The sequence below is a fragment of the Oryctolagus cuniculus genome, chromosome 9, assembly GCF_964237555.1.
Source record: "Oryctolagus cuniculus chromosome 9, mOryCun1.1, whole genome shotgun sequence".
NCBI classification, from domain to species: Eukaryota; Metazoa; Chordata; class Mammalia; order Lagomorpha; family Leporidae; genus Oryctolagus; species Oryctolagus cuniculus.
In genome coordinates this window covers 72697121-72715526 of record NC_091440.1, presented here as the reverse complement: position 1 = coordinate 72715526, position 18406 = coordinate 72697121, and the positions used below count along the sequence as shown (strand labels likewise).

Genomic DNA, 18406 nt, shown 5'->3' with positions numbered 1-18406 from the left:
GAGCTGCATCAGAAGTGCAAACGACAGGACTCAATTTGTTGCCCATATGGGATGCCTGCCCTGCAAGCCAGGGCTTTAATGCACTGTACCAGAGCACTGGCCCCAGGATGCATGATTTTAACAAGTTTTTTTCATCTAATCGTTACAGTTATTCTAGATACAAACAGTGTGTCTTATGTAGAATTGCATCTTAGGGAAACAGAAAGTACTCCACAGATCCTACAGTAAAAAGATTTAAAGAGTGTCTAAAAAACTAGCTTTCCAGGGAGAGTAAATTTTACAAATCTCAATCCTACTCTTTCTATCATTATTTTGTGTTTATTTGTGTTTGAAGAGGATTGTGTACTTCTTGATGAAATATGTATGTATGTATATATATACACACACATATATATGTTTGTTGGTCTGTGTAAGTTCCAAAATGTTTCCAATAAAATACTTATATTTTAATTTCATTTATACACAACCTTTCTGAAATACACACACATGCCAAGTGCATGCTCACACACCTATTTATTCAAAATCTTTTCAAAAATATGTACTTATTTATTTAGAAGGCAAAGAGACACAAAAAAACAACAATAACAACCAATCCAGTGAAGAAATGGGAGAGGATCTGAATAGAGAGTTTTCAAAAGAAGAAACATAAATTGTCAAGAAATACATGAAAAAATGCTCAACATCATTAGACATTAGGGAAATGCAAATCAACATCACAATAAGACATCAACTCACCCCTCTCAGAATGGCTGTTACAAAAAAGAACAATAACGTTAGTGGTGATTATGAGAAAGAGGAACTCTTTTATGCTGTCTGAGGGAATGTATTTAGTGCAGCCACTGTGGAAAATGTATGGAAATTTTCTTAGCAACTAGAAATACAGTTGCCCTAAGACCAAGCAATCACACTCCTGGATATATACCTCAAAGACATTAGATACATGTTCCATCATGTTTATGGCAGAATTGTTCACAATAGCCAAATTATGCAATGAACCAAGGTGTTCATTAGCAGATGACTGGAAAAAAAGTGATATACACACACATACCCACACTGGAATATTATTCAGCTATTAAAAAAAGAATGAAATTCTATCATTTGCAACAAAATGGTTTGAACTGAAAACATCATGTAAATTCAAATATGCTAGACATAGAAAGATAAATACACATGTCCTCCTTCTTATGTGGGAGCTTAAATTCAAAAAAAAAAAAAGGAAGGAAGAGGAAGGGAAAGGAAGAGAAATGGAAAGTATTAAAGAAAATATACCTGTGTGAATCAGTTCTGCTGCATATACAGTGTTTTGTCAAACTTTGCTTTAAACATTTGACCAACAGATTGATAAGAATTATATGCTCTAATAGTATTGTTTTTGTGATGTTTAAAATTTGCTATGAGTGAATTTGGACATCTTTTCACTTGGTTATTGTTTAGAGATCTTGCCTATGAAAATGCAATAAATATTAATGAAAGTATTTAAAGTAACAATAGTCAAGAAAACATGATTCCCTGTGGTCACAGGGCTGTCCTCCTTCCAGAGTTCCCCAAGCCTGGATGAAGCTGGTATGATCAGGGCCGATGGATTTTAAAACAATTCAGATTATTCAGTATTTCTTTAGTCTTTTGCACACAAAAAACACAGTTACTGAAAATTCTTTGTCTGTGTTTACCAGGATTCTCTTACCCTCCTGCTGTGTGTGTGTGTGTGTGTGTTTACGTGTGTGTGTGTAACTGAAGTTTGCCACATAAGCTACCTGTGCAGTGCTTGGAACAAGAGAACAGTGTGTCAGTGCTGGGGACTAGTGTGTGTGAAACATTTCTCTCCCCTGCGTTTAAATTTTAGACTTTGCTGCTGAGCTGATGTTTGGTAACAGAGATTTGCAAATCAATAGAGGAAGAAAATAGAAATTAGCTTTCTGAAAATCTGAACTCACAAATGTGAAACAAAGCAGGGTTAAATATCCAAAATATACAAATAAATGGGTATTGATGAGACAAGTTTTTTTTTTAAAGTTTCCAGGTTACTATTTATTGAATTACAAAATGGATTTTCCCATAAATATTGGAGGCCTATGAGAAACAGGACTCCAAAATCTAGAGGGAGGGGGATTTTTCAGGCTTTCCCTCATTTTCTCCAGCAGGCTGTAAACTACAATTTGAAGACTGTTTTCTAAGCCAGCCTTTCCTTCCAAGGATTTCTTGTGAGTTATGTGATTTTATGGAAACTGGAATTACTACTTAGCAAAGTTCCTAGAGTAGACTGTGAGCATTCGCACACACTGTCCATCTATGTATCAGCAGCCAGCTGTTACTATTACAGTAGGCCTGCGGAGGACACACATGGTCTTATTTCTTGAAATGGTGCTTTCATTTGGTTTCAGGCTCACAAGGTGCAATTACATATTGTGTCTTGTGAAATCTTTTCATTTCCACTCCCCGACCACTATTTCCCTCCTTGAAGCCACCTGATGTAGTGTATATCAGTTTCCTCTATGTTGTCAGGTGCTTTGTATACCAAACAGCAAGGATGCATATTTATTATTTCTCCACTTTTAAAACTTTGCACGAACAGACTCATTTATTGCCTCTTTTGCCATTTTTAACTTACAATTTTTTAAAATATTTATTTGAAAGGCAGAGTTACAGAGAGGCGGGGGGTGGTGGTGGCTTCTATCTGCTGGTTAACTGCTGAAATGGCCACAGAGTCAAGGCCAGGAGCCCAGTACTCCATCCCGGTCTCCTACGTGGATGGCAGGAATCCAGGTACTTGGGTCACCGTCACTCCCTTCCCAGGCACATTAGGAGGACGGTGGATCAGAAGTGGAGCAGCAGGGACTTCATCGGTGCTCCAACAAGGGAAGCCAGTGTTGTTGCAAGCACTCACTGCACCACAATGCTGACCTCCGTTTCTTTCCTTTTTGAAGAAATAAACGTGCAGGGCCCAAGACTTGGCCCATCTTCTACTGCTTTCCAGGCATAAGGAGAGAGCTGGATCGGAAGTAGAGCAGCCAGGACTCGAACCGCTGCCCATGTGGAATGCCCGCACTGCTGGCGGAGACTGTAACCAGCTCCGCCACAGCGCCGGCCCCCTTACAAACATCTTGTAAAGTGCTCCTAGGAGGTTTCCGTTTGTTTCCTCTGAAGCAGATGGAAGCCTGGCTCCCTACATTCGCTCTAACCGTCAGCTCTTCCCTCCCTCTAGGATTCCTTTACCCGGCGCGCTGCGTCGGGCTGGTGTTTGGCCGTTTGCACACCCCCCCCCCGCCCCCCTCGCCGCACCGACGCCGGTGCCTCGCGCGGTGTCCTCAGGCGTGGGCAGGCTGGGGCTGACCAGAGGGCAAGGCCCGCTGAGGAGACGCTCAGGGAACCGGCGAGGCGGTGCGGGGCGCTGTGCGCAGCGCCGGGCCCTGGAGAGCGCTTCCTGCACTGGCCCGCAGGGGGCGCGGCGGGCGGCGAGGGCCGGAGACGTCCAGGCCCCGGCCCTTTAAACACTGGGCGCGCGGGAACCGCAGCCCAACCGCCTCAGGAGGCCGCGGCCGGTGGGGCGGAGCCGAGCGGAGCGCGAGCCGCCGGCCAACGACGGCCCAGGCCCGCCCGCTCGGACGCTTTTCCAATCACCCCCTCGCTCACCTTCCTTCCAGAGCGCACCCCGGCAGCCTGCGAGGGTGCTGAAATGGGCGGGGGCCCCGATGGGGTGTCAGGGCGCAAGCGGACGCGGCCCGCTCCACTGAAGTTTCCAACGTGTTTGGTCCTCCAGATGGAGAAAAAAAAAAACTAAGAGCGGCGGCCAATGGCGTGGCAGAAAGGACTCGCGCTCAGGGCCCGGCCCCGCCCCGTTCGCCTAGAGACAAGCCCGGCCATTGGCTGTGGAGATGTCCCTGGCCGCTGTGGCCATCCGACAAGGACCTCGCATTGATTGTTCCGCTCAGACGCAAATCGTAACCCTGGAAAATAACAGCGGGGATTGCGGCTACAGGTTGAGATTTGGGGGGCTGAGCGCCCCGTGTGCTGTTTTGTGAGACTCAAAGGCCAGGCCCTGGGCTGCTCCTGCTTCTGCAGACTGCGCTGGGGCTGTCCAAAGAGCTAAGGGCAGGCTTGACCTGGGGCCCGGCCCTCCCGCTCCCGACCCGCGCCCGGTCGCTCAACTCCTCTGGAGGTAGCCGCGAAGGATTCGGGGAAACCTCCGCGGGCCCGGAGCCGGCGACTCGGAGCGGCGCGGTCGGGTGGCGAGGGCCCAGACCCTGGTTCCCATAGGGCAGCCTGGGCCGCTGGAGCTGCGGATCGCGTTCGGGCGGTGATCCGGGGCCTGGAGGCGTTGATGCCAAACAACCGCCCCAGCCACCACCTGTCATCATCTTCCAGGACTCCCCGCAGCGGTTGCTGGTTTCCGTAGTCAGGACGGCCCCCCATCAAGCCATCGTGCGGCGGCTCAGGGGAGCTGCCGCGGCCGCCGCCCCGCGTCCCCACCAGCCCCAACACCAGCGACTTCAGAGTGCACCCGTGGCGCTGAGGCGAGAATGCGCACAAAGCAACGTTCAGCCCCAGCCCGCGGGCGGCGCCCCTCAGACACCTGCCTGCTGGCGCCTTCCCCCAGGGCTGCGGGGCCAGGGCTCGCCGCCGCCCTCTGCCTTGGCTGCAGCCGCCTCCGGAGGTGAAGAGGAGGTGGAAGAGAGCACCCTGGACAGTGGCCACCTCAAAGTGAGCGGGAGTGGTTGGGGGGCTCGCAGCAGCTATGCACTTTAAGGTCTCGCCAGGACGGCCAGTGGAGCCCGCTGACGCACAGGGGCGAGACGAGTTTTAAAACCAGTCGTTTGATATGTTATCTTAAAGTTATTCAAAATGATACGCTAATGTTCCTTGGCCCTCTGGTCCACATTTATCTCAATACAAGGTGGAAACTTTGCATGAAGTATATTCTTTCAGGAAGGAAACAAATGGAGGACAGCATTGTGGTGCAGTGAGTGCTTGCAACACTGGCATCCCATATTGGAGCACTGATTAAGTCCTGCCTGATCTGCTCCTGATCCACCGTGTTCCTAATGTGCCTGGGAAGGGAGCGAGGATGGCCCAAGTGCCTGGACCCCTGCCATCCACATAGGAGACCTGGATGGAGTACTGGGCTCCTGGCCTTGGCTCTGTGGCCATGTGAGCAGTGAACCAGTGGATGCAAGATATTCCCTCCCTCTGTTTCTCACTCACTCATTCTTGTGTGTTGCTCTCATTTCAAATAAATGAGGTTTAAAAAGGAAAGAAATCACCATTGACATTTTATTAATGTCTCAAGAACTATTCATAGACATTAATTGGTATACATGTACCTCCAAAGACATGGCTTCAGAAAATATAAATGTGTGGCACAGAATAGGAATATGATTGTATGCTGCAAGAGGAGGTACACTTAAATGGGTACCAGCTGCAGGATAATTAGCTCATGTCTTATTGAAATAAATCTCGACTGCAAACTGTGGGCCGTAGATTTTTCCATGTTCTTTCTTTATGAGGATTGTCCAGTTCATTTCTGTATAAGAAAAGCCTAAGGGGGAAAAGCAAGCAAATATTACATTTTATTTTAGGGCTAACAGACAAGTCCTACAGCAGACTCCCTTGGGCTTCATGAAAAGCCTTGCTCACCACATTTAGAACCTCAGCCCTTTTTCGTGCCTTAGTTGGCTTCCTCCACATCTCTCACAGAATACCTTTGTCTTTGCTAGCAAGTACCTCAGTGACAACATGCTACCGAGTTTTTTAACAGCTGCTGTTATGGAATAATGACATCTAGGATTGATAAAACATCTGTTTGCATAGATGACAATTCCACCAGAGGCTAGATATGTAATAAGACCCAATAATGGCACAGGCATTGTGGTGCAGCAGATTAAGTCGCCACTTGCAATGCTGGCATCCCCACAGAACAAAACCCAAAAGTAGAGCACTTCTAGATTCAGAATGAGTTTCCATATATGGGTAAAAGGTTCTTAGGAATAATAACCTTCAAATCCAATTAATATATGTTTTTTAATAAAAAGTTTCCTGATTAGATTTTGTGAAATATGTAAATGGGAGATTATTAAGTTATTTCTTGTCTCTCTTGATCTCTCTTTTATGCTCTCCTGCTTTCTTCTACCCTCTCGCCCTCTCCCCCCAGCCCATGGGGCTTGCCCCACCCAATAATAAAGTTGATTGTTTAAAAAAATATTGCTTTGTAACTTGCCAAACTTATTTTTCAATTTGTTTTAACAGGTTTCCGATGATATAGCAATGGGTAATCAGTACTCCTTATAGTATAGCGCCTAAGTTAGATTTTGCAATCTCTAGTTTAATGTCATTGATTTATAGGTAAAGTTTTATAAAAGGAGTAGAATTCCATATGAATGCATTGTTGGCCTTAATTCAGATAGAGGTATCATATAATGTCAGCATCTTAAGTCATTCAGGGGTAACTGCTAAATGTAAATTGGGTGAAGGCAAATGCCTGGGAAGGCAGCAGAAGATGGTTTAAGGATCTGGGGCCCTGCCATCCATGTGGTTGACCCAGAGGGAATTCCTGGCTCTTATTTTTAGTCTGATCAGCCCTGGCTGTTAAAGCCATTTCTGCCTTTCTCTCTGATGTCCTGCCACCTGTTGGTTTACTGCATATCTCCTGGATACCTGACCCCTTTCTTGTTGACTCTGCAAGGTGTTCTGCTCTCTTCTCTGTAGATATGTAAAAACTATTAGGGTGGCCATTTAGCTTAGTGGTTAAGATGGCTTCATCCCATATAGGAATTTGATATCCATCTCCAGCTCCTGACTCCAGCTAGTACAGACCTTGGCAGACTCAAGTTATTGCATTCCTGTCATACAATAGGAAACCTGGACTGAATTCCTGGTTTCAGGCTTCCACGCAGCCTATTAATAGCGATTGTGGGCATTGGGAGAATGAACCAGCAATTGGGAGCTGTCTGTCTTTCATGTGTCTGCTTCTCAAAGAGTTTTTTTTTTAAACCTGCTTCTGTTGTGTGTGTGTGTGTGTGTGTGTGTGTGTTCCTCCTATGTTCTCTCCTGACCAACAGCCTTTGACCTTACTTACAGTTAGTGTTTTCCTAGGGGGTTGTAATCTTGGTAGGACAAATTGGACAAATCTGACAAGAGCCACAAGAGCACTTGTCAGTGTACCCCATGGAATACTACACAGGAGGAAAAAAAGTGAAATCTTGTCATTGGTAACAAGATGCATGAAACTGGAAAACATCATACTTCGTGAAATAAGTCAGTCCCAAACTATACAAATGCCAAATGTTCTCCCTGATCTGTGATAACTAACAGAGCACCTAAAAGTTAATCTATACAGTGAAAATGACATTCTGAAATGCAATAACTTTGAACTGCCCTTGACTGTTGAGGAACATTTTTTTTCCATACCATTTGTTGATACTAGAGTAGAAACAGGTTACTTATTTCAACACAGTGATCATTTGAATACTTTAAGATATTATTTTTCCAACTGAGAGAAAGCAGGTGATGAAAGAAAGTACAAGAAATAAATTTTAAGAGCCCAACATACTTTCTTATTGGCTGTTCATAGGAGTATGAATTGAAACTATTGAGGATTATAAATTTGATATACAGAAAAATATGCAGACATCACATTTTACGGCTTGTCAATAGAACCCATCACATATTTTCAAAGTAAGGAAAACTGAAGGCATTCTCATTTCTAATAAGGGAAATATAGGCTTAATGAATACTATTTATAAGTATCAATTCAGAGCAAAGCAAAATGCTATTCACTTAATAGCAATGTATTTTAAAGATATAAAAACAAGGCCGGCGCCGTGGTTCAATAGGCTAATCCTCCACCTATGGCGCCGGCACACCAGGTTCTAGTCCCAGTCAGGGCGCCGGATTCTGTCCCGGTTGCTCCTCTTCCAGTCCAGCTCTCTGCTGTGGCCCGGGAGTGCAGTGGAGGATGGCCCAAGTCCTTGGGTTCTACACCTGCATGGGAGACCAGGAGAAGCACCTGGCTCCTGGCTTTGGATCAGCGCAGTGTGCCGGCCATAGCGGCCATTTCTCTCTGTCTCTCTCTCTCTCTCTCTCTCTCTCTCACTATCTACTCTTCCTGTCAAAAAAAAAAAAAAGATATATAACAAAATTGTTTTTTGTGAGTTTTTTGAAGATTTATTTATCTATAAATCATGGAGAATTTAGAAAAACATAACTGAGCTTAGAGCATGTGAATTACATAGAACTTTTTTTTTTAAAAAGAGCTGAACACTGAGATCACATATGTTGATCTTTTTCAGAAATGTGTTAGGGATGTGATACTTACTTACCATCCTTAGTTAAGAATTGACATCGCTCATCTCCCCTCTTGGGAACTGTAGCAACAGCCATCCTAAACCCAAACCATTCAAAAGAGCAAACAAGTACAACAGCAGAAGTAATTTCTGATTACTCACCTGAGAGAGAAATCTCACTTTCACATCATCATATACAATTGGACAGTTGAGAAAATCAATAATAACTCTGTCTGTCTCAACATCATGAAATATCTGTGAATGAACACATGAAATTCAGAGCTGAAAATCTAGCTGCTTATGGGATTTATAAAACTGAAGCTGATTTTCACTTATCCAGCCTTTCTATATTTATCAAGTACTCTTAGTCTCATAACCCACTAACTATATGTATTAATAAATATAAACCGGGGGCGCTGCCATGTGTATTGGTCTAAGCCTCCGTCTGCAGCACCCTATCCTCTATGCTGGTTCTAGTCCCAGCTGCTCCTCTTCTGATCTAGCTCTCTGCTATGGCCTGGGAAAGCAGTGGAAGATGGCCCAAGTCCTTTGGCCCCAGCACCCATGTAAGAGACCCAGAATAAGCCTGGCTCCTGGCTTCCTATGAACTCAGCTTCGGCCTTTGCAGCCATCTGGGGAGTGAACCAGAAGACAGAAGACATTTCTCTCTGTCTTTCTCTCTCACTGTAACTCTACCTCTCAAATAAATAAAATATTTTTAAAAATAAATGAATAGGCCGGCGCCGTGGCTCACTAGGCTAATCCCCCGCCTTGCGGCGCCGGCACACCGGGTTCTAGTCCCGGTCGGGGCGCCAGATTCTTTCCCGGTTGCCCTCTTCCAGGCCAGCTCTCTGCTGTGGCCCGGGAGTGCAGTGGAGGATGGCCCAAGTGCTTGGGCCCTGCACCCCATGGGAGACCAGGAGAAGCACCTGGCTCCTGCCATTGGATCAGCATGGTGCACCGGCCACGGCGGCCATTGGAGGGTGAACCAACGGCAAAGGAAGACCTTTCTCTCTGTCTCTCTCTCTCACTGTCCACTCTGCCTGTCAAAAAAAAAAAAAAAAAAAAAAAGAAGAATAAAAACTGTCTTTTCTGTAAAGTTGCAATTCTATTAATTACTGTAACATTGTTTCCAAATTATAGTGGGACACTATTGAAAGGCCAAGTGTTTGCTTTATTTTAATTAAGTTTCATCACATAAAATTACTGTTTAATGTGTGTTATCTGGTTTCATAAGTTGGACCTCTTTTGATAATACAGTAAGAACTTAAGTTTTAAAGCTGATACTGCCATTCAAGAAGCCATATAGAATGCTTTACCAAAATTATGTCTTGTTGATGGGATCATTGGCAAGCTCCATTGCAGGCTGTTGAGTGAAGTAACCAAAGATAAACTTTCTAGAATGAAGAATTTTGAAATTATACTAGATATTTCTTTGTTACTGATTTATCTTTATAAAGTAAAAACATGAAATAGAAATTGGAATTGTATTCCAAGAACCTAAGGGGATGACACAGTGTACAGGGAATGGCATCTGCAGCTTAAGTTACTGATGGAAATAAGCTCAAGTTGGATACTGTTATATCTTGAGAGTTCAAGAGCCATGGAATTGAGAATGAAATTGCTGAAGAAAATGGGAGGGGTGGGTATTTTATGTGTCAAAGTGTCCTAACTGCTATATGAATTAACATCTACTTAGTAATTTATTGCTGACAACGTAATTTCATATTTATTACCAAACTTAATGCTCATAACACTTAGGATGTGATCTTTATTTTACAGATAAGAATGCTGAAACAAAGATATTAACTGGTTTGGACTATGGACACAGCATGTGTCTTTAGCTTCATTTATATTTGTAGGCATGAACAAGTGAGCAAATCGACCATATAGTGGCAATGAAAAATAAAGGAAAGGAGAGTAAAGAACAGTTTGAAAAGGACAATCAGCAGGAATGGGTGACTCACTGGATTTATGGAGACAAGGCAAAGGGAGAATCAAAGATAATACCATATTTGAAGACCTTAGTGGAAGAATGATGGTGCCATCTGCAGAAGCAGAAGAAATGAGAAAAAGCTCCATTTGACAAATTTGGATTTGAATAATGAGTTTGGATTTTGGGGGTAAAGCCTGTCCATACAGTAGCTCCTGTGTACAGCAACAGTGAGTGCTCATTCATATCTATTCCATGACTTAAAGAACAAATGATAGTGTAAAGAAGAATGGCTGGGAGTAACCAAGAATGGGATACTTGCAGAAATGAAAACAGAATGTCAAGGATCAGCCTCAGGTGAAAGCCCTCATCTAGGAGAAGCAAAGAAAAAAATGGAAGGGGAGAGGGCAGGGAGAATTAGTTTCAGGAATCAAAGAATTTGAGACAAAAGCATGGGAAGGTCTTCTGAAAGTTTACAGTTCCTAGATTCACGAAAGAAGCTTCTTCTTGTTTCACATAGTTTCTCATAGTGCTAATCCACAGAACAGCTGAGTTAGAATTATTTGTTAGAATCAGTTGAGTTGAAAGCATCGCTAAATCTACAGAAAACGGGGCCCCATTCTCAATTTCCTGAATCCTACTTTGGTGGCACAGCTGATGAATTTGCATCTTTAAAAGCCCCTGCGAGATTTTCTTGTACACTACAATTTGAAATTTCAGCACTGTACACTAAAAGATAAAATGATAAGAGGAAAAAATATGGCTAAACCTGACTACAATCTGATATTAAAATCTTGATAGATTTATGGTAGCATGCTCAGCCTTTGTGGGAACCTAAAGCTATAGTTTGAAGTGAAATATATTTTAGAAAATACCCTTAAAAAAGTTATTTTCTTTTAAACAATTTGTTTAGCTTGGATCTGGTTTGCATCCAAACTCAAGGTTTCCATGTCAGATTGTAACTACAAAGCAACATAACATGTCTTTTGTGGTTAGTGATGATTCAGGGAGGCTAACATGCATTTTGACCTGGAGCTTTAAAACAATCTTCAAAGTTTTCAGCTCATGTGCTTTTTTACCTTGCAGTCTTTAGAAGAAGAACACTAAAAGATTGTCTTTTGCTTTGTTACTATTTGAATTTTTAGGTCACTTCAATTGCCTTTTCCAACACCTATATGAAATTAAAAAGATAGGTTCACTAATAAGAAAACAGTAAATTATTCTAGCAGGTTCAAAATACCAAACACTTACAGGCAGATAGTAAATGATGCAGTGAACCTACAGCTAGATGTAAATGGGTCAGTAACCAATTGCATTCCACTTAACATATCCAGGTTGTATTTCTGTGTAGAAAAGTTATTTGGATTATCACTTTTCTACAACTTGCAGAGTAGTTGAAGTGCTCAAAGATAATGAAAGGTAGAGAGTGTGCGGTAACAGACAAAACCTTACCCAATTCAAAGCCTCTCACATTTTTGCCTCCCAATCTCGCCAGCTTCTATCTCTTGTTGTTACAAACTTTTGAAAGATTATTTTTATTCAAAAATAAGACCAATTCCAGTAGGTAGGCCTGATTCTTTACATGGGGGCGAGATGAACTGTAACTTGCCCAACAGTCTTTCCTGAGTTGGTCTACAAGCTAAGACATGTGGAAAGCTGAACACACAGGGTCATGAAATCTCAGATTGCCTTTTAAAAAATTTATATATTTGTTTTTAAAGGCAGAGTTACAGAGGAGACAAAGAAAGATCTTCCATCTACTGGGTCATCTGTGAGACAGTCCCATGCAATGTGGGGAGCAACTCGGACTAGACTGTTACTCGAATTAAGACTTATTCTATGCATCTGCTCTCCCACAATATGGCGCTGGGAGAGGAGTAAACAGCTTCTACACAGCTGCCTCCAGTTCAACCAATAAACTGTAGGACCTGCTTCTGATTGGAGGAGAGCAGTGTACTCGGCGTGTGGGTAGCAGAGTTGGGATTGGTGGAAGAGGACCATAAAGGAGGAGAGAGACAACATGTACCAGGAACATCTATCTGAAGGAACACCTGTGCAGCCCCCGAGAGAGCCGGCCGGCCGGCGGTGTGCCGCTCCCCCGCGGAAGTGGGGAAAGTGGCAGGGGGAACCGCCCTTCCACGGAGGTGGAAGGGTCGGTAGCCAACCCGGGAAGAACCAGCAGCAAACCCGGGGAGGGCCGAGCAGACAAAAGAACAACGCAGGGTCCTGTGTCGTTCCTCCATGAAGAGGGGGAGCGACAATGCAAGTTTTCAGGGATAGAGGTAATGTGATCCGGAGACTGACCCACTGGGAGGGTCAGAATGTGATGGTATCTGGAGAATTATCACTTGACATAAAGGAACCTCTGTCCTGGGGTCTTGCCAACAGAGCTCTCAAATATGAAATCTGCAGTTGAGTTCTTCTATTGCTATCCTAGTGAATTAGAAGACATTCAGATGTAGCATATGGTATGCTAGTTCTGGAGTAAAGTCAGGGAAACTGTGCATGACTACAGGAGAAATGGTTAAAGAGAGATGTATGGGGAGAGTCATTGATGGAGCTACATTTCACATACCCTTGTCTCTTGCCACCAGATTCATAGCATGAGGACAAACAGTGTTGACAAGTTGGGAAGCAGCAAAGGGTCTAACTATGTTAGAGTACAGAATATGTGACAGCACTTAATGAAGAAAACATTTGAAAAATAAAATTGCAGAACATATTGAGAGCCAGGTTAGAAGATATAGTTGTCATTGGCAACATGGAGCTATCATGGATTTTGATCATGGAAATGACATGATTAAAGATGGACTTCAGTAAATTGGTGTATTACTTTTATCCTAGGGTGTATGTATATCTTTTGCTTTTTGTTTGTTTGGCTTGGGTATGGGAGAAAAGTATTAGTGAGTAATGCTGAATTATTTTTCCCTTGCCAAAGGTCTAGGGTGAACAGTTACTGTGTCCTGCTTTCAAAGCACAGGGTATCTATTCAGCTGCCATCACTTCACTCAAAGAAAATCTCTCATTCACAGATACATTCATATGTCCCTAAGAATTCTCAACCAGTTCTCACTTTGGTTTTAGAGGAACACTACAGAAGAGAAGCTGTGTACAGCTGTGTACAAGGCATCAAGAAAGCAACATAGGGAATAAGAAAGGGAGAACACTGTAGATGTTAGAATTGTAAGATTATAATTTGAACAATTTGATGACAAGACATTTCAAATTGTAGATAAAATGGACAAATGCTTGGTAAAATACAACTCACTAAAATAGATATAAAAATAGTTTTAAACAATCCTATATCTAAGAAAATCTGATTTAGAACTTGAAAACATCCACAGAGAAAACTGTAGGCCAATGTGGCTTTACTGGGGAATTCGATCTTACATTTAAGAAAAAAAATAATAATAACCAAGTTACACAGACTAAGAAATAAAAACAGCAAGGAAACACAGCCTAACTCATTTTGTGATGAAAACAGTTAAAATTAACATTAAGAGAAAAAAAAGCATAGCCAATCACACTCATGGCATGGATACAAGAACCATGAACCAAACTCACATGCACCTCCACCATGATTGACAAGTGAACAGGGCTCCAGTACCTGTCGCTCTGTGCTTCAACTTGAAACACACATATACTTGCACATAACAGAGAAATCTCACAAGAGAAATTCTCCAAATTTTTAAATATATATAATGTATATTTACATACACACATGCTGAAAACAAAGCAAAAACATGAAATAAGAATAAGGAAGACAATATGAAGCCCCCAAAGGAACACTACAACTCTTCAATAATAGAAGCTGCAGATGAAAAGATTGAGGATATGCCAGGTAGGGAATTCAGAAAAATAATCATCAGATTAATAAAAAGTTTTCAGAAGCAAATTCATGGTCTAAAAGAAAAGTGCTCCCAAGACACTGAGATGTTAAAGTGAAATCAGAATGAAATACTAGAAATGAAGAATTCAATAGATGAAATAAAATTGCATTGGAAAGCCTTAACAGAATAAGTGAGACAGAAGAAAGGATATCAGAACTAGAAGACCAATCTCTTGAAATATTACAGTCAGATCATAAAAATGAAGAAGTCAGGAAAATAAAAAAAATGGTTGGAGATTTACCACATGCTATCAAGCAACCCAACATACAGATCCTAGGAGTTCTAGAATCCATGAAAAAAGAGAAAGGATTGTGTCGCTCCCCCTCTTCATGGAGGAACGACACTAAACCCTGCCTAGGCTTCCTATCCAAGTCACGGCACCATTATGTCGCTCCCCCTCTTCATGGAGGAACGACACAGGACCCTGCGCTGTTCTTTTGTCTGCTTGGCCCTCCCTGGGTTTGCTGCTGGTTCTTCCCGGGTTGGCTACCGACCCTTCCACCTCCGTGGAAGGGCGGTTCCCCCTGCCACATTCCCCACTTCCGCGGGGGAGTGGCACACCGCCGGCCGGCTCTCTCGGGGGCTGCACAGGTGTTCCTTCAGATAGATGTTCCCCTTAGATGTTCCTGGTGCATGTTGTCTCTCTCCTCCTTTATAGTCCTCTTCCGCCAATCCCAACGCGGCTGCCCACACGCCGAGTACGCTGCTCTCCTCCAATCAGGAGCAGGTCCTACAGTTTATTGGTTGAACTGGAGGCAGCTGCGTAGAAGCTGTTTCTCCCTTCTCAGCGCCATATTGTGGGAGAGCAGATGCATAGAATAAGTCCTAATTCCAGTAACTTAGTCTAGTCCGAGTTGCTCCCCACAGGATTGGAAGGCCTTTTTAATGAAATAATAACAGAAAACTTCCCCAGTCTGGAGAAAGAGAGAGATATCCAAGTGCAGGAGGTACACGGAACTCCCAACAAACACAACCAGAAAAGTCTTCACCATGACACATTGTAGTAAAACTCTCCACAGTAAAACATAAAGAGATCTTAATGTGCATGAGAGAAATGCAAAACTACATTCATTTATGGGACATCCAATTAGACTCACTCCAGACTTCTAATCAGAAACCCTACAGGCAAGCAGAGAATATATTCAAAGTCTTAAGAGAAAAACTGTCAACCCAGAATACAGTAACTTGCAAAGTTATCATTTATGAATGAAGGAGAAATAAAGATGTTTCACAACAAACAGAAACTGAAATAATTTATAACGACTTGCCTGGCCTTACAAAAGATGCCCAAGGATGTGTTACACACAGGAACACAGGGGCAGGAAAAACACTACAAAAGAAGATGAATGCAGAAAATGACCCAGTAAAATCACAAAGTAAACAGAAAAAATGAAATTATGACTATCCATGGAAACATGGCAACATTAAGTAGGTATTGAACAATAGTCACCATGACTGTAAATGGTCTGAATTCTCTAGTTAAAAGACAGATGGGCTGAATGGATTAAAAAAGAAAACCCATCTATCTGCTGCCTTCAAGAAACACATCTTACCCACAATGATATATGCAGACTGAAAGTGAAAGGATGGAAAAAGATAATCCATGCCAACAGAAAGCAAAAAAAGAGCTGCTGTAGCCATGCTAATGTCAGAAAAAGACAGACTTTAACACCAAAACTATTAAGAGAGACAAAGAAGGGCACTAAATAATGATTAAAGAATCAATTCAACAGGAAGATGTGACTATTATAAAGGTATATACACCTAATTACAGGACACCTGGCTATCTAAAATAAATGTTAGTGGATTTAAAGGGAGAGTCACAATGCAATGGCAGTGGAAATCAGGAACTCAGGAACCTGTAGAACATACACAAACACATGGAGACTGAACAACATGCTCCTGAATGCACAGTGGGTCATAGAAGGAATCAAAAGAGAATTCAAAAAATTTCTGGAAAGAAATGAAGATGACAAAACAACATATCAAAACTTATGGGATACAGCCAAAGCAGTGTTAAGAGAAACGTTGATAGCAATTGGGGCTTACATCAAGAAATTGGAGAGGCACCAAATAAATGAGCTATCAATGCACATCAAGGATCTAGAAAAACAACAACAAACCAAACCCAAAACTAACAGGAGGAAAGAAATAATTAAAATTAGAGAAGAAATCAACAAAATGAAATGAAAAATACAAAAGATCAGCAAAATGCAGAGCTGGGTTTTTGAAAAAATAAACAAAATTGACACACCATTGGCCCAACTAATCAAAAAAAAAAAAAAAAGGATAGAGAAGACCCAAATTAATAAAATAAAAGATGAAAAAGGAAATGTAACAGTAGACACCATGGGAGTAAAAATGATAAAGAGCTGTATGCCAACAAACTGAGAATATTAGAAGAAATGGATAGATTCCTGGACACACAGAACCTCCCTAAATTGAGCCATGAACATAGAAAACCTAAAGAGAATCATTGCCAAGACAGAAATTGAGTCAGTAATAAAGATCTTCCCAACAAAGAAAAGCCCAGGACAACACGGCTCCACTGCTGAATTCTACCAGACATTTAAAGAACTAACTCCAATTCTGCTCAAGATATTCGAAACAATCAAAAGAGAGGGAATACTCCCAAATTGCTTCTATGAAACCTTCATCACCTTAATTCCAAACCTGAAAAAGACACAACAGATAGAGAGGACTACAGATAAACCTCCCTGATGAACATAGCTGTAAAAATCTCAACAAAATTCTAGCCAATCAAATTCAACAACACATCAGAAAGATCATTCACCTGGACCAAGTCGGATTTATCCCTGCTATGCAAGGATGACTCAACATTCACAAATCAATCAATGTGATGCATCACAACAACAAATAGAAGTATAAATATATGCTTATCTCAATAGTTGCAGGAAACGCATTTAACAAAATATAACATCCTTTCATGATGAAAACTTTAAGCAAATTGGGTATAGAAGGAACATTTCTCAACACAAAGAAATTTATGACAAACCCATGGCCAATGTGCTATTGAGAAAGAAAATGTTGGAAGCATTCCAGCTGGAATTTGGAAACAAACAAGGATGCCCACGCACACCTTTGCTTTTCAATATAGTTTTGGAAGATTTAGAGCTATTAGAAAAGAAAAAGAAATCAAAGGGATACAAATCAGGAAGGAGTAAGTCAAACTATCCCTATTTGCAGATGTCATGACCCTATATCTAAGGAATCCAAAGACTCCACTAAGAGACTATTAGAACTGATAGAATGGTTTGTTAATGTAGCAAGGTATAAAATCAACACACAAAAATCAACAGCCTTTGTACACACAGCCTTTTGCAATAGATGAGAAAGAACTTCTAGGATCAATCCCATTCACAATAGCTACCAAAAAATTCAAACACCTTGGAATAAACTTAACTATCAATGTCAAACAACTATACTATGAGAATTTCAAAACATTAAAGAAAAAATAGAAGAAGAAACAAAAAAAATGGAAAACTCATACATGTTCATGGATTGGAAGAATCAATATCATCAAAATGTTCATCATACTGAAAGTAATTCACAGATTCCATGTGATACCATCAAAATAGCAGACATTCTTCTCAGATCTGGAAAAAATGATGTTGAAATTCATATGAAAACACAGGAGATCCCGAAGAGCTAAAGCAATCATATATATCAAAAGCATTGCCGGAGGCTTCCTGATACAAGACATACTACTGGGCAGTTATAATCATAACGGTCTGGTACTAGTACAAAAACAGATAGAACAGTGGAATAGAATAGAAACTCCAGAAATCAATCTAAGCATCTATAACCAACTTATCTTTGACAAAGTATCTAAAATCAATCCTGGAGCAAGGACAGTCTCTTTAAAAAATGGTGCTGGGAAAACTGGATTGCCACATGCAAAAGCATGATGAGAGACATCTACATTACACCGTAAACAAAAATCCACTCAACATGGATTAAAGACCTAAATCCATGACTGGACACCATTAAATTATTCGATACATGGAGAAACCTTACCAGAAATCAGCATAGGCAAAGAGTTCTTGGAAAAGACCCCAGAGGCACAGGCAATCAAAGTCAAAATTGCCAAATGGGATTAATCAAATTGAAAAGCTCTGGGCCAGTGCTGTGGTGCAGTGGGTTAAAGCCCTGGCCTGAAGCGCCAGCATCTCATATGGGCGCTGGTTCTAGTCTTGGCCGCTCCTCTTCTGATACAGGTCTCTGTTATGTCCTGGGATAGCAGTGGAGGATGCCCCAAGTCTTTGGGCCCCTGTACCCCAGTGGGA

General features: G+C 41.9%; 1 protein-coding gene and 1 long non-coding RNA gene across 9 annotated transcripts in view; one reads left to right on the top strand and one right to left on the bottom strand.

Moving 5' to 3' along the window:
* Nucleotides 1-18406, bottom strand: part of LOC127482742 (phosphatidylinositol 3,4,5-trisphosphate 3-phosphatase TPTE2) — a 41062-nt gene that overhangs the window by 17273 nt on the left and 5383 nt on the right. For 3 of the 8 annotated variants that reach the window (XR_011378832.1, XR_011378831.1, XR_011378834.1), the window contains exons 2-3: nt 8439-8531; nt 3631-5533 (exon numbers count right to left, since the gene is read on the bottom strand). Coding sequence is in view for 2 of the 8 variants with exons in the window: in XM_051831755.2 (XP_051687715.1) it covers nt 8439-8531; nt 17611-17655 (138 nt within the window). In the remaining 6 variants the exon portion in view is untranslated. Of the gene's footprint in view, nt 1-494; nt 2989-3630; nt 5534-8438; nt 8532-17610; nt 17717-18406 lie in introns of those variants that run through there. The other 5 variants (XM_051831755.2, XM_051831754.2, XR_011378833.1 and 2 more) reach the window with 4 other exon arrangements.
* LOC138843817 (uncharacterized) lies at nt 4017-6193 on the top strand. Its single transcript, XR_011378835.1, has 2 exons — nt 4017-4156; nt 4363-6193. It is a non-coding gene; the product is annotated as an uncharacterized lncRNA (long non-coding RNA).